The sequence below is a fragment of the Danio rerio genome, chromosome 18 (genome assembly GCF_052040795.2).
Source record: "Danio rerio strain M-AB ecotype USA chromosome 18, GRCz13ab, whole genome shotgun sequence".
NCBI classification, from domain to species: Eukaryota; Metazoa; Chordata; class Actinopteri; order Cypriniformes; family Danionidae; genus Danio; species Danio rerio.
In genome coordinates this window covers 31477972-31495000 of record NC_141038.1, presented here as the reverse complement: position 1 = coordinate 31495000, position 17029 = coordinate 31477972, and the positions used below count along the sequence as shown (strand labels likewise).

The following is a 17029-nucleotide window of genomic DNA, read 5'->3' as shown; positions in this document are numbered from 1 at the left end:
TATTTCTTAATGTTTACGTTATCTGTTTGATAATTGTACCAATATTTGTTAGTTAAACGATAAAATGAAAATATATTATATATTTTTATACGTCATTTTTTTAACGGTAGACAGACACTTCTGTTTGCATTGGGTCATTATTTTAAAAAGTTGAGAGATTTTGTCCGTCAGTATTTTCATAAAAGTCCTTACTCCGGTTTGATGAGAACGAAGCGGTTGATTGGTTCACGCTGCAGTACAACACAATACTTTTTCCGGAGTAGAGACATACTACGCAACATAGGAAGGCACCATGCTAAATGTGATTTGATGCCTAGGTGAATTGCGGCTTTAGGGTTATTGCATTGCATCGCATCAAAAACCTGACGTCTGTGTGAGAACATGAAATATAAAGCAAAGGAGCTGACTAACATAACATACATTTCTGATTTGTTGTTAGTGTGTATTAGCCACTGTGGACTTTAAACACGTGAACTGTGATGCCCTTCAGGAGTTTTACACAACTGAACCGCCTATAAGGCTATTGGTGAGTTTATTGATAAGATGTCATTGCAATATCGATGTAGTAATGATGGCGAAGCGTTTGAATTTCAATAATAAATAAATGATAATACTAAAAAGATAGCTACTTATTTACAGTTACCACAAAAAGCAGCAGCTACGTAAGTTAGGTAGAAATTGTAACCTCAACACTGATGCATTGATGACAGTGTACACATATGTGACACTCCACTTCACTTAAAGTAGTTGTCTTGTAACGTTTATTAAAAATAATGTCTGCAGTTTCCAGTCAATAATTTTAATGTTTAATGTTGTAGCTGTGTAGTTTATGAACCTGAAGTTTTTAAAAAGCGATTCTACTTTTAGTTCTTAAAGAGATTTAAACAGAGTGAATAGATTATATTTATATCGATTGTTCCTTTACGTGTTGCAATGCTCCAACTTTATAATAAAATAGATTATGATTAAAACTTTACCTTTATTTTAACGATTATACTCAATAAAAAATTGCCATTTTAAAATGGATAAAATGGGTTTAATTTTAATTTTAAGCAGAGTTTCATACAAGTATTCATTTATCATATTTAGATCAGTTACAAAACTGTAAAACGGGCATATGTGTCCATCTGGTGGTCAAAATGTTGAATAGCATGTTCACATTGCACCTTATTTTTTATTCATCAGAATTAAGTTTTATTTTAAACATATAAAAATAATTTTCAAGGAACTACATTTTTGGTATTGGCACTAACATTAGTCAAATAAAATAATAAATTGTAAATAAATAAAATAATAAATATATTAGTCAAATAAAAAGAATAAATTGTTATTTCATAGCTAAGGTTCCCATGAGCTTCATTTAAAATAATGATTATAATAATTGCAAAAAAAAAAAGTTTTTTTAATTTTATTTTTACTGTTGTTGGTGGATATTAAAATTGTCCACACAGTTACTAAACTTAAGCAAAACTCCTTGTGGTTGAGGATTTATGAAAACTATTAATAAAACTATGCCTTTACAAACATGAATAAAAACTACCAAGCATGTGTACAAGACCAACTGTGGATAAATACTTGAGCTCCTGTTAATGGATGAAGATGTTGATGAACTTATAAAGTAGACAGGATGATTTCTGAATGACAGTATCTAACCTAAAAAACATTTTGTGTTATTCGTGTTTAATTTAATCTGAAACAACATTGCCCAATTTTTAAAATGAAAGATGCAGATAGCACAGTAACAAAACAAATTTGATTTAACTATGAAATGCATCATTGGACAACAATTAGCAGATTTTACATCATCAGATCCAATGGACTGTCAGGGGAATATGTTATTTTTATATTTATTAGGTATGACAAACTGTTGTTAGGTAGCACAAATAAAAAAAACTTACAAACTCACTGACAAACTGATGTTAACAAAAAAGTCTGTAGTGGCAAGAAACAATTCTGTGTAGTATGTCCCACATTTTGCTTACTTTTCTCTAACACACTCAAAAATATGTACTTCACATTAATAGTGCATTCATTTAGGACATATTTAAGTAGATTATAATGCAGGGTTTGAAAGTGTGTGTGTGTGTGTGTGTGTGTGTGTGTGTGTGTGTGTGTGTGTGTGTGTGTGTGTGTGTGTGTGTGTGTGTATATATATATATATATATATATATATATATATATATATATATATATATATATATATATATATAATTAGAGAGAAAGTTATGAGTAAATTAAAACTAATACATGTTTTTTCTTTGTTGCAGGTAAGTGTTGCAGATTTCAGAGGATTTTAGAATGAGTGATGGTTTGGGATGGGGCGGCTGTAGTATCCTTAATCTCAAGTCGAATTGCTTAATTGATTTTCCAGCTTTCTGCTAGTCCAGCCTAATATTATTGACTTGAATGAAGATGGCTGTATTTGAACATTTTAAGGAACCAGCATTGGCAGTGAACTGATTTACAGATGTATGTTTGTTTAGAACACGGGTGGCCAACCCTGTTCCTGGATAGCCACCTTCCTGCAGATTTCAGTTGCTACCCATATCAAACACACCTGAACCAATTAGTTCGGACCTGAACACCACGTGATAATTACAGTCAGGTGTGTTTGATATGGATTGCAACTGAAATCTGCAGGAAGGTGGCTCTCCAGGAACAGGGTTGGCCACCCCTGGTTTAGAATAATGGACAACGCTAATTTTAAGTTTTCTAAAGTGTTCAAGAATTTGCATTAATTGTATATTTAGCCAAAAATGAAAGTAACTGGTCGTCTTTCCAACACAAATGAGAATAATTATAAAAAAAGTACTTTCAGTAGTTCTGTTCATCTGTTGAATCCTTTCAACCAAACATTAAATGCCTCAAAATATGAAACAAAAAAACATGAAAGTACAATCCAGATTCATTGGGAATACAAGCATTTTAGTTCTGTCTCTTCCGAAAGACTTGGATTAAACTAGTTTATTTATATTATTTTGCTGTGTCTTTTATTGTACTGTTTGGGTAAATGGACTTTAGACGTTTTTTCTTTCTTTTTCCTTTTCTTTATGGTGGCGTAAATAATGGTAGTCACCAACAAGGCAAGTGGTGTCATAGATTGAGACATACAACCTTAACTCAGGATGCATCCGGATCTGTCGCCCCATCTGCATACTGATGAGTGCAATCAGCTTATAACACTTCTCAAACAGTGCCACAAAGAGGTATTCAAACACTCACTTAACATGCTTTTTAGAGTTTAAAAGGGAAATGAAGCACTCAGTCAAGTTTACCTTATTTTGTACATTGGATTCCATCTTAAAATGTCGCTGTGTCTAACATCACAGGGTTGGTTGAGTTCCCTGCGCTGAACAGAAACAATTGAAGTAAAGGAGACTGTACTTTTTCCCAATGTGTGAAGTTGTGAACGTGGAGCTGCTGCAAATACAAGCATCAGATGTGTGTCTAATATAAAAGTATAAATTTATTCTATTTTTCTTTTTATCCCCTTTTAATTATGATCATTTGATGCGCTTTGATACACTCTCTGTATTAAGCAGCCTGACTGCCTGTCTGTGTTTGTAACAGACTGAACACAGACACTGAACAACCTAATTTAACCCAATGCATGAAGTTGTGGACGAGCATCACAGAGCTGCTGTGAATACAACAAATACAAGCATTTAAGTGTCTTCAGTTGTGTATTTTTCTTTTGTTAATATTGTTCGTTTGATGCGCTGTGCTGTGCTCCACTCTTGCGCTGCTTCAGCAGGTCTGGTGCTGACGTATTGGGGGCGGATACTTTCATTTTTTTTTACTGCTACAGCCCCTCCCTCACCTCTGCTCATGTTTAAACTAAGATCAGCGCAGTGTTTCTCATGGCAGGTTTTTATTCTTCATACATGTTGAGAGAACGAGATGATTGACTTGATAAGGGAATATGTCTTGACATAACACACACAGATGTGACTTAGTAAAGTGTGAAGTCATGAATGATTTTAATCCTTGCATTAGTCTGAATGTAAATCCCCTTGTCAGGCAGCGCTGAAGCAGCGTGAGTAGACCTCAGCTCATCAAAAGAACAGTATTAACAAAAGAAAAAGACACAACTGAAGACACTTAGATGCTTGTATTTGTTGTATTTGCAGCAGCTCGGTGATGCTCGTTCACAACTTCATGCTTTGGGTTAAATTAGCCTGTCCAGTCTCTTGTGTTTAGTCTGTTACAATCACAGAAAGGCACTCAGACAGCTTAATACAGAGAGTGAATCAAATGATAGGTGATTAAAAGGGGAAAAATAGAATAGATATATATATATATACTTTTATATTTGACACACATCTGATGCTTGTATTTGCAGCAGCTCCACGTTCACAACTTCACGCATTGGGATAAAGTACAGTCTCCTTTACTTCCAGGGTTTCTGTTCAGCGCAGGGAACTCAACCAACCCTGTGACATCAGACACAGCAACATTCCAAGATGGCAGTGCCTTAGGTCTAAAATCTATAGTAAAACATGCCGTTTTTTGCTAAATGGTTACATTAATCGAGTTTGTATAATATATTTTCATTAAAGTGGAATCCTATGTATGAAGGTAAACTTGACTGAGTGCTTCATTACCCCTTTAACCCACCCAAATGGACACAGACACACACACACACACTGTAAATATACAACCAATAAATGTGGAAATTATGCCTAATAAATAAAAAAAACACTTGTTTGGACCAAAAAAAAAGAGGACACTGAAAAGTTTTGATGCTGTAATAATTAATTTTGCATTTTATGAAAGTCATATATGGATGAGACATATTCTTTTGTATTGTAAAAAAAATACATATTTTACAATGTGTAAAAAAGCTGCTTCAAAAAGTTATCAACATGAAAACAATATTGCAATAATCAGATCTGTTATAAAGTGGAGTTAATTTAGCTAGAAGCAGCTTTACAGAGGAAAATACATCATTCAGAAAAAAGTGTCAGTCAAACTTTGATTTAGTTCAGTAAGTGTTAATTTAGTAACATTGGCAACTGTGAAACAAAGTTGATTTAGATAAAAAAGGAGTGCCACAAATGAAAGTAGCATTATCATAATGCTTAGAGGGGTAGTTTACCCAAAAATGAAAATTCAGTCACCATTTGCCTACACTTTAGTGCAGGGGTCACCAATCCTGGTCCTGGAAGGCCGGTGTCCCTGCAGGGTTTAGCTCCATCTTGCCTCAACACACCTGCCTGGATGTTTCAAGTATACCCAGTAAGACCTTGATTAGCTTGTTCAGGTGTGTTTGATTAGGGTTGGAGCTAAAATCTGCAGGACACCGGCCCTGCAGGAACAAGTTTGGTGACCACTGCTTTAGTGGTTCTAAACATTTATGAATTTCTTTCCTATGTTGACGAAAAAAAGTAGCCATTCACACCAATAGTTGGTACAAAAACAGTAGAAGTTGGCTGCTGTTTAACTGTTCCTGAACCTAATTCTGTTCAGTCTTTAGATCTAGTTCATTATTAGTAATGAATTTGATAATGAATTATTACTTTGATATTAAATTTATTTGGAATATTTGACACATTTTATGGATTCTACCATTTATATGGTTGTTTCTGTCTGATAATCTGTTATAAAGACTGGCCAATAATTAGAGAGAGATGCTTAATATTTATTATGTTTTTACATTGAAAACAGGAATGCAGGTAGCTAATTTGTCTGTCTGTCTGTCTTATAGCATAACGTCCTCAAGTTCTTTGGAACATGTAATGATATGGACCGTGCAATGCGTGAATGTCTCAGGAAAGAGGTGAGTGCTGCATTGTTTGCGAGTTTACATATTTAAACAGGGATCGTGAATTTGAGAATGCACAATCAATACCATTTACATTTAATGTCGTTTTGGATAAAATAACCCATTTACACCAGGATATAACATATTGGTTTATTAAACACAGAGAAAAAGAAATTGAAGATACATGTCACTGTTATCAGCAATGCAAATGCATTGACATTTTGTTTTGGATTTATTATAAAATAGCTTTTATCACTTATTTGACTCTCATGCTGTTTAAACACAACCCCAAATCAGTAAAAGTTGGGACAGCATGGAAAACGCAAATAAAAAAGTATTGCAAGTAAACCTTTTTATTGTAGACAATACAACAAACATTGTTGTTCCTCATGATTTTTTTTTTTTTTTAAATAAGCGCATGTTCCAACTTTGGTTCTTGCAAAAGATTTTTAAAAATGTTGGGACATTGAAGCATTTGCCACTTTGTAATGTTGCCATTCCTTTTCACGACACTTAAAATGCATTTAGGTACTGTAGTGTAGGGACACCAAGTGGCGTTTAGGGACATCAAGTGTCTTTAGAACTGTTTCAGGTAATTTTGTCCCATTCTTCCTGCAAACAAGTCTTAAGGTAAGAGGCCAGTAAAGTACCTATGTCCTCTTCCTCCACAGCCAGGACTTTGTAATGTGTGCAGAATGTGTTTTTATTGTATTGCATGATTGCAAATATGCATGATTGTCCCTGAAAAAGAAGGCAGCATATTGTGCTCCAAAATCGATGTACTTTTCAGCATTAATTGTGCCATCAAAGATGTGTAAGTTACCTTTGCCAACGCCACTGACACAAACCCATACCATGACAGACCCTGGCTTTTGGCTTTTGGACTTGCTATATAAATATATACACACACACACACACACTGTCTGGTTCTCGAATCTGATTGGCTGATTTGTATATTACTCCGCCCACATACAGCCAGCAAAAAGACACTACAGATATAAAGTTTAAAAGATGCTTGCTCAGCTGTTTAACTGTTAGCTTTTAATTTGAATCCAACGCGGAAGAAAGTAGTTCCTCATATAAAAGGGTTTTTGAGACTCTCCATGTTTGATTTTGTTTTTATATACACACCATTATGCTGTCAAACTTGTATAAAGAACTGATTAACCAGGTGAATAAGGCCAATGGGTTTGTGGTCATGTTTGACCTTCAGTTGAACCTTCATATATGCTACTGGGTGGACGACCACGTTGTTGCATATGTATTAAATATAACTGATAATTGAAATAAAATGTTTAATTTAATTCATGTAGTCACTTGTACATAATTATTTTCTAGGGTCCAAACATTATACAGATTTGACATTTTTACCCTCATACTTCTGTCAGAATGGGTACGAAGTTGACATTGAATTTAATTTGAAATGGTATTAAAAAGGTCTTAAAAAGCCTTGAATTTCATTTGGAGGATCCTGGGGGTACCCTGAATTCAAAGGGGGGCTAATAATTCTGACTTCAATTGTATATTTGTTGGCAAGCTGGTGATTCTTGGCATGTCTTTGCTCCCTAAGGACTAAACCTTTCTGGGATGCTGCTTTTGTACCTAATCATAGTTACAATCACCTTTTGACATCAGGGGCCTCATGTATCAACGCTGCGTACGCACAAAAACTTTGCGTACGCCAGGTTTCACGCTCGGAATGGCTCACGTTTGGATTTACTAACGATGAAATGAACGCGGGAATGTGCGCAGCTCCATACCAACTTCATGGCTGGCGTACGCACATTTTTTGTGCGTGTCTGTTTTATTTTCATTGGCGACTCCTAGAGGCAGTTGTGTTAAATTGCACTGTACAAAGTGTCTTTGAGCCGTGCAATGGCAGCTGTATGAGACGGGTTCATCTAGCAGGTATATAAAATTTAAGGTAGTGCGCATGGTGCAACAACATTAAAGGAGTGTCCGAATGCACTTTTGCTATTTCAAGGACAGAAAAAATACGTTCTGCGCTGCGACACATAGTCTAACAGTTTTGTGCTTATTCTCTTAATGAGTTATGGGTGTGTTTTGAGCATAACGTGCATTAAACTAATTAGAGTCTCATCTCCCAATCGCTTTAATAGTCAGTTACATCACGCCATGGTGCTTGTGCTATTTACATGGTAGAATTTATAAGTGGAAAAACTAACTTCACTAGCAAATTAAACAGACCATCTGCAGTAAGGATTAAGAGTGAGCCTCCTACATTCGGCCTCTTTACTTTCTCTTAACTTTTTTACTTGTTGACTTTTGTGGATAAGGAAATGGTGTTGTACTCGCTCCACTGAAGACATTTAATAGCCTACATACTTAATTTAGCTTGTTAATTCAAAGATTTGTTTCAAAGCAAGTTGCCAAAAAACATGTGCTATTATTATGCCCCATATGGTGATGCATACATCTCCAAAACCTGACAGACAAATCTAAACTTCATTCATTCATTCATTTTCTTGTTGGCTTAGACCATTTATTAATCCGGGGTCGACAATGGAATGAACCGCTAACTTATCCAGCAAGTTTTTACGCAGCGGGTGCCCTTCCAGCCGCAAGCCATCTCTGGGAAACATCCACACACACATTCACACACTACGGACAATTTAGCCTACCCAATTCTCCTGTAACACATATCTTTAGACTGTGGGGGGAAACCGGAGCAACCGGAGGAAACCCACGCGAAGGCAGAGAAAACATGCAAACTCCTCACACAACCTCCTTTCTAGACCAGCACACCCATAAGTCCACAAAGCGGCGCAAATGGATTTACTATTTAAAGAGTGTGGTGGGGTTGCATTGGTCTGAAAATAGCAACAAATCGCGACAAAAACTCTTGTCCCTTAATGTGCCGGGTGTATGATAAGGCCCTCTACGTTTATTAATTTTACTATTAATTATTATAAGAATTATTATAACAATAAAATACTATTAATTATTATAAGAATTATTATAAGAAAGCATACATATACATGTTGGAAATTGAATCAACCTCAAAATCTGCTGTCCTAGGCAAGTCGTTTGTGTTTTGTTTGAATCTAGGCATGAACAGTAATGTATTGAACAGATGAGTGTTAATAACATGTTATCAGGGACAAATCATTTGCCATTAAATAACATTTATAAACTGTTTATTGTCTACTCGGATGCTCCTTTTTAGTTTTGTAATCATTTTACCTGATCAAAATATTTGTGAAATTGGTTTGATAAAGGTTTAATTAATTCCAGCTTCTCTACCAGCTTTGAGTTAAATAATTTCTTTCTATTTGTCCACACAGTATCAAACAAAAAGGGAGCGCAGCAAAGCCCATGCAGAAGAAATGAGACGACGTTTAAAGGAGCAACCAAAAGAACATCCATAAGATCAAGACCTGCACCCTTGAAGCACAGACCCTTGCACCCTTGAAGCACAGACATTACCTAGCTTCTGGGCTTTGTAGGTGACTCTTTAAACCTGGAGTACATTTCCTTGAGGACATGCTGATTAATTTATTATGAACATTGCAGTAAATAAAGAAGCTGAGTGAGTTGCCACTAGATGCAACACAAGTTTATTTAATGGTGTTGAATTGCAGTTGGTTGGGTTTGAGCTGAAGTTCACAGCTCCTATTTAAAATTTAAACTGTTTGTTCCCAGGTGAGGCCTACTGATCTGAAAGAAAAATGATGTCAAATTGTGAAATTAAATAAAAATCTATTTGAATTAAATGTATACAGAAAAGTAATCATCTCAAGTAAACATTTCAAAGATGATCCAGAGAAATGCAATGCACCTGAGCATGAAATGTCACGGTAATTGGTATAAATGCTTATGACAATGTGATGTACATTTGTTTTTAAAAACCTAAATTAGTTTAAGTTGAAATCTTCTAGACACCAAATTGGAGTTGTTGGTCTGATAAGCTGCAGTTGTAATTTATTCTAAAGAACAGCCTCAAATATATATGTGTGTATATATCAGTCTATGGCATATACATATGCTGATACTAATTTGAATCAGGTGTATTACATTATGTAACCTGGCAGGTTTAAATAAAAAAAATAAAAGACTTACTTACTTACTTTGTCCACAAGGTGTCAACGCTGTAGCTGCTGGACTGTTGTCCCACAGTGGGTAAAGACATTGTAAGAGACAGAACAGCAACAAAGTAATGAAGTAACCAAACAATAGACGTTTATGTAATGATTATAGAGACAACATTATCACTCAACTTTAGAGAAAAAAAGGGTGCCAGAACTGGACTTTGTGTTGCACTCATCTAGTGCCTGTGTTCATGTATACACACTGTCAAGTTGTGTATGCTTTAAAAAGCTGTGTGCAAGACTACATTTACACGTTAACAAAATAAATAAAGTACACTTTGAGCCTTACAAAGCAACAACACTGATCAAACACGGCACAACAATAAATGAACTGTGCAGGAGAGCAAGAGTGACCCACTTTCAGTTCAAAACACTGAAAATAAGGCAGCATTTAAAGAGATGATAAAGGAAACAGTAATTGGTGAAAGATGGGGAAAGATTTGTCAGCTGCAAACAGAGATAAAGTTAAATTAAATTTAAATAACAAAGCAAGAGGTAAATGTTGTTTAAGTCAAATGTAACACCTGAGTCTTTACACATTTCTTATTGACACAAACGAGTGGGGTGCTTGTTTTAACGCTGGAAACGATAGAGACAGATTTTTTACTATGCCTCAGGTAGACTAACATTTGCAGTGCTGATCACATATCTTCAGGGGTGCCACTGGCCGGTATGAGCCCATGCAAATCTCCTATATCTTCTCTTCTCCTCTTTCATACTCTAGATTTGTTAACTGTCCTTCACTCTTGCATAAAAAGTAATGGGATGGGGCTTTCTCAGTTGGCATGAGGAATCAGTTGCCTCTGGACATCAATTTTGCACCTTCTATCTTTTAAAACAAAGTTGAAAACATACCTTTAAAATTCTTAAACCTGACGTTATACACTAACATACTCCCAAGAGTCATTTTTGACACTAAATCAGAAAAACACCATAATAATGAAAATGCTGAACTTTTCTTGGAAGGCTGTTCCCGAGGTTAGGTGCCAAATAAGAAAATGATCTAACACCACAGTCAATTTTGATATTCTAGGAATAGTAAATTGTCCAGAATTATTTGAGCAAAGAGGATGCAAGGGGCAGTAATACACCAGGAGCTCACTTAAATACCTGGGAGCTAAGCCATTCAGGGGTTTGAAGGTAGTCAATAAATAAAAAACAAAACAAATACAATGTTTAATTGGGAGCCAATGCAATGATGGCGGAATCAGACTAATATAATTCTTAGTTCTAAAAAGCACTTTAGTTTGTTAATTAGGCCTGCAACCACTAACTTATTGCAATAGTTTAATTGAGGTCATGAAAGCATGAACAAATTTTTCTCAGTTGACATTTGTTTTTGTTTTTGACACTTTTAAAGCATACAAATACCATAATATGTTTGCAGATATTTAGGAAACATGCATAATGAAAAATTGTTTATCTGAAAAACAATGCTAAAATAATTTATTCTCCTATGAAAATGTGCATTCCGTGTCAGATATTCTGTCTTTGTTTTGGTCTTGATAACCTTTCCATTGCTAGTTTGCCCAATTATATTTAAGCATCCTGCCTTGCCTGAGTAAAAAACAGCATATTCAATTCGGTCAAGAGGCTCCCTTACTGTATGCGGCCATTTTCAAAAACACAGCCTCTGGAGGACAGCAACAGTGGCCTGTGAGTCACGCAACAGTCTGTTTTGTGTTCTGATCTGCCTTTTGTCCATTGGGAATTTACACAAGAATGAGGATACAATGGTGTCTAAGGCTCATGGTATGGCCATTTCCATACACAGATCTTGTATTATTTGATGATGCATTTACCTAGATATATACCGATGCATAGGTATACCCAGATTTTCTTTATATGGCACTCTATATATCGTCTCCTTAGAATTATAAGGTTCTATCTGCCATTTTTGTCAAAATTGAGTTATTGACATATTCTTATTAAATGACAACTTATTTACATTATGGGATGTCTTTTTATTTAAAAAACAAATGTTACACACATACTGTTTGCTATGGAATGCAAAAACTTTGAAGCTCAATATCTCAAAATCATTCAGAATGCAGATAGAACCTTATAATTCCAAAGTGACAATATTTATATGCATAGGTATACACAGATTTTCTTTATATGGCACCATTTATTTATATCAAACCTCTTACATTAAAATCCTAACATTATTTAAAGAATGCACAGTTGAGTCAGAGCTTTAACATTCAATTTCAAATGGTTTAGTTTATTTCCAAGATCTGTAGTGTCTACTCTTTAAGTTTGACAATAAATGTCACGTAAAAAAGTATTTAAAATCACACTGGTAGCATTTAACACTGAATAAATCCGTATCTAAGGTAATCACCATCAGTAGTTCATGCTGTTGTTTAGCCTCAAGAAATAAACACCATTTTAAAAATAGAAATAGCAAATAATGGTCAGGACAAAACTTTTAATATAGAAATTATCCCCTCTATAATGTGTCATCGTGTATTTAGGACACCATGGTCAATAGTCAGGCATGTTTGCTCCTGTATTGTCAATCTGACAACCTGCATTTGCATGGAATTGTTGGAGAAGGGAATGAGTGAAAAGGTATTTTGAATTTGGACTGCAATACCTAGTTCAACCATTGGGTGTCAATCAAGTGTGCCACACACCTGCTTTTGAGTTCTGCTCCTGGCCGTTAGATCGCCCCCTGGGGGCTGGCTGCAGTAGAAGTCATAAAGCCTGCCTCCTCCGTGTTAATGAACTAGACTTGAGCCCAATTAAAAAAAAAATTACATTTGCAGTAAATTGTCCCAAAAGATGGTTTTGGTCAATTAAAGCTTAATTTTTAAAAACATTTTTAAACAATATCTTTTTAGCTAGTAATTTAATGCTATAAAAATGGGGTGTGATTGACAGTTGTGATTAACAGTTTCTCAAAGCAGACTGTTGGAGCTTCGGGAGAAGTTTGAAGTGTTATTGTTCGATTTCTGTGTTATTTTACCATGATGAAATGACTTCATCAGTAAACTATACTTTTTGACTTACAGGATCTGATGGATCACAGTTTATTCAGTAAAGTAAGGGTTTTATCTGGCTTTATTATTAGTTTACTGATACAAAATGCAGGTAATCATTATCTAGCAGTAAATCTTTTAATGGGTCTGAAATAGGAATAAGGAAGACAAAACTAATGTTAGCCTATATCTCCACATTGGTCTCCTGTAACATTATTTGAATTTGATGTAATAGATGTCTCTGACATTTTGAGCTTTGACGTATTACTGAGTTAATCTATTGTTGTTATAAAATATTAATGCTTTAAAATACAGGATCTTGTATAACAAATAGAACAGTAAATGTTACAATTTATATTCACTATTCACTGTTGGCTTTTTATTTGAAAACACCTACTAAATATTAAAATTAAGGTAAATTCTTATTTGATAGATATTAAGGCATCAAATAAAACAATTGAAAACGGAGACAAAAATGATAAACAATATACAAACCATTTTGCAGCAGCTGATAGACATCAGTTGATTATTAAAACTGCTAAGTGTATTGTACAAATTGACAAGAATTGTTTGATATAGTGCAGAGATGGGATGTGTAAATATCCTGCTGATATTTAGAAATCTTGCTGGGTTTATCTTTTAAACACAATTTTTCCCACATGGCAAATAGCTGTCCATGGTGTGTATACTTTAGGTCCTATTGATTGCTAATTAAAAATAAAAACCTTTCTAAAGATGTATGTGTTGTTTTTTTTGTTATTGTTCATATTTTACAAGTGATATTTCTACCCCTATGAGAATAAATACCAACAACCCTGTTATAAGAGAAATATGGGGATGCAAATGAGAAGTTTGAGGGCTTGGTTGATTATACAAGCATTTGGTTGGATGCTTGATTCCGCGGCTCCACACCTGACATTAGGCACTTTGCCTTAAAAACGTTCAGTGGGAAAAGGCGCTGTCGCATCGTTCATATTGAACACTTTAAAGGAAAAACGTCTCATGATGGGTGTGGAGGCGCTTAATCAAGCATCCAAGCAAATCCAACCACGCCCTTGTATGTCAAACCAATCAAAGCATTAAAATATTATAGGTGATATTATGATATTACTTGATTGTGTTGTTTTATTTATTTATTTTTTATTTGAGGATTTGATGATCTTGTTCTTTACCAAAACCCTACAGCAATACCTCAGACTATGATAAATCAGTTTGCTTTGATTTGGTGCCAGATTATTCATTTAGAGTTGGGAAGGATGCATTTTGAGTTATGTACAGTTTTATACAAATGTTGTGTTGAGTCATTTTCTATTTCTCATTTGTCTCTCACTTTCTCCTCCTCCCCTTCTATACGTCTTTTTAGCAGGGCTTATATGCAGATTGTGGAAAATCAATAAGGATTAACCTGTAACCCCATGCACATACTTATACTCTGGCTCTCAGCAGCCCACTTGATACTTAATCAGTTTTTGGCCCAAACCTGAGACTTATTCAATAGTACACAGAGCTCTAATTAATTTCAAACACAAAGCAGTCTGGCTTTAGCGAGAGGGGTAAGGGAAGAAAGACAGTAATATGAAAGGATGTCATGCTGGTGAGAAAGAAAGATATTTTTAGGGTGTCTGGGTTAATAGATTAGTATGAAATTTGTCTGAAATTTAGTTTGACACACCCATTCTAAAATGTGTGTATAATATTCTGCCCTCTTGCTGGGATTAATCAGCTAACATTTCAGTAATGCTTGTTCAGCATATACTGTCACTGGCCACTTTATTAGGCGAATAATCTTTGCCTTCAGAACTGCCTTATTATTCTTTGTAGGATAAATTCAACAAGAAGCAAGAAACATTGCTTCAAGATTTTGGCTTTTATTTAGAAGATAACATCACACAGTTGAGGCAGATTTGTCGCCCATGTGAATCTCCCCTACCTCTCCATCTATAAGGCACTCTACTAGAATGAGATCTGGTAACTGGTGATTTGAATTCAGTGAACTCTGTCTTGTTCAAGAAAACAGCTTTATTACATGGTGTGTTATCCTGCTGGACTTACTAATCACAATATGGACACATTTTTGTCATAAACAGACTTGGTCAGCAACAAAACTGGGTTAGAATGTAACATTTACCCAGATAGCAAATGAATGTGGGCCATTTTAGGCAGTTATGCTGCACTGGTGGTTTTCTTTTGGTCCAGACAGAATGAATGTGAGCCTAAAATGACCCACCTGTACAATGGCAAAAGGGAGCCAAAGATTCCAATTCATTTGCGAAATTCAAAGATTTCATTTCGGGCCATGGGCCATTTAAGGCAAAGATCTGGCACTTATGGCAAAATGTAATCTGAACGTGAGCCTAATATGGCCAATGTGCAAAATGGTAAATTTGTCCCAAATGACAGAGGACAAATGTGGGCCACAGTTGGCAAATATTTGGCATAGTCATTCAAGGGTAATGTGGGTCTAAAGCCAAAGTGGCTCACATGTGTATGTGCAAATGTGGCCCAGTTATATTAAGACATATGTGGGTCGCTTTTTTCAAATTTTTGGCACAGTAAGCTCTGGCTAATGTGGCTGTGAGCCCAAAGTGACCCAGAAAAAATATGGCAAATGTAGCCCAGTTATTTTAAAACATAGGAGGGCCACTTTTGGCAAATATTTGGCACAGTAAGCTCTGGCAAACAGGAGTGGACTGCCCTAGTGCCATCATTCCATGCGGTATGTGGGCCAGATGTAAGTATCTGGTGTTGACCAGATCTGGGCCAGAATAAAAGCAAACTGTGGCCCAGAATAGGATCAGTTCTGATATATTTGGTTGAATTCTGACTGATATATGGTAATGCAATGGCTTAATTGTGTCCCAGATCTGCCAAACAGGAGTGGACCACCCAAGACCCACCATTACATGCGATATGTGGGCCAGATTTAAGTATCTGGTGTGGGCTAGATCTGGGCCAAAAAAAAAAAAAAGCAAACTGTGGCCCAGAATAAGGTCAGTTCTGGTTTATGTGGTTGAATTCTGGCTGATATGTGGTATTACTATGGCTTAATTGTGGCCTAGATCTGGCAAGCAGGAGTGGACCGCCCAAGACCCATCATTCCATGTGGGCCAGATTTAAGCCACATTCATTTTGCTAGCTGGTAAACATTGCTTAGTATGTACTACACAAAATGTGCCAACACCATTAAACCCAGAGTGACCTTGTGTTGATAATCTCCTTCAAGGTCCAATATGCTTGTATTGCCTTTTATTCAGCTTGAACATGGCCATTCTTCTCCTTTAACCCCTGTTCACCAAAGCATTTTCACTCTCATACATTATATTTTTTTTAGATATTTGATGCTTTTCTGTAAACACTTGAGATGGTTTTGCATTAAAATTCAAGTAGATTAGAATAATGAAATATCCAAACCAATGCTTCTGTCACCAACAATCATGCCATGTGTCACTTGATTTGAACTTCATCAGACTGCCTTGACCACACCTACATTGTTTAAAGCATTCATGTTATACGTGTGATTGGCTGATTGGATATTTTATGTGTACCTAATAAAGTGGCCTATAAGTACACACATATATCATATAGAGTCATCATGCATACGTCTCTGTGAGTCACTGAATCTGTCATGTGTGAATGTTCAGGTCAAGGGTGACAAATACAACCTATTTCAGCAATGCCTTGAGCAACATGTATGCAGCTAAATGTAATGTTATTACAGCTAGAATATATCGGTTTACATAATGCCATTTGTAATTGCACTTGGCCAGGCATGGCAGAATGAATTTTATGAGGCTATACATTCTTCATACCCGTTTGCAAATGGCTTTGTGTCTTAGCCCCAGGGCCCCTGTGCTGCTCAGGTAATAAAACGTAAAAGCTCCCATGATGCCCAGAGGGAACATTCATGTTCTGCAAACATTAGCATAAGGGAATTGTCTTTTCTGCAGTGCAAACAAGCTATGAAACATGGCCAGTGTCCTGTAATTCCAGCACCTTCATCTGCTTTGTGCTCCTCACTGTATGTTAAATGATTGATCAAGGTGCCTCCAGCCTTTGACCCTTTTATCAGACATAAAAAATATTATAAAAATCTGCGAAATAGAGCGTGAATGAATAATTTAATAATTTCTACCAGAAGGGATTTGTGGTGGTATCTAAAGTGGCTTCTTGTT

General features: G+C 35.7%; 1 protein-coding gene across 4 annotated transcripts; it reads left to right on the top strand.

Annotated features, from left to right (window-relative positions):
• Positions 1-265: 265 nt before the first annotated feature.
• cmc2 (C-x(9)-C motif containing 2) lies at positions 266-9851 on the top strand. Of its 4 annotated transcripts, XM_087291664.1 has the most exons (6): positions 268-317; positions 440-526; positions 2268-2329; positions 3136-3206; positions 5708-5779; positions 9070-9851. In XM_087291664.1, exons 3-6 carry the CDS (start codon positions 2299-2301, stop codon positions 9151-9153), a joined length of 258 nt encoding a protein of 85 aa, XP_087147790.1. In that variant the 5' UTR covers positions 268-317; positions 440-526; positions 2268-2298; the 3' UTR covers positions 9154-9851. The 4 variants fall into 4 exon arrangements, with proteins under 4 accessions (NP_001269068.1, NP_001002614.1, XP_087147790.1 ...); NM_001282139.1 differs by lacking the exon at positions 2268-2329 and having other exon boundaries at positions 266-317; positions 3073-3206; XM_087291665.1 differs by having other exon boundaries at positions 268-526; positions 2268-2490; positions 2663-3206.
• Positions 9852-17029: the final 7178 nt, after the last annotated feature.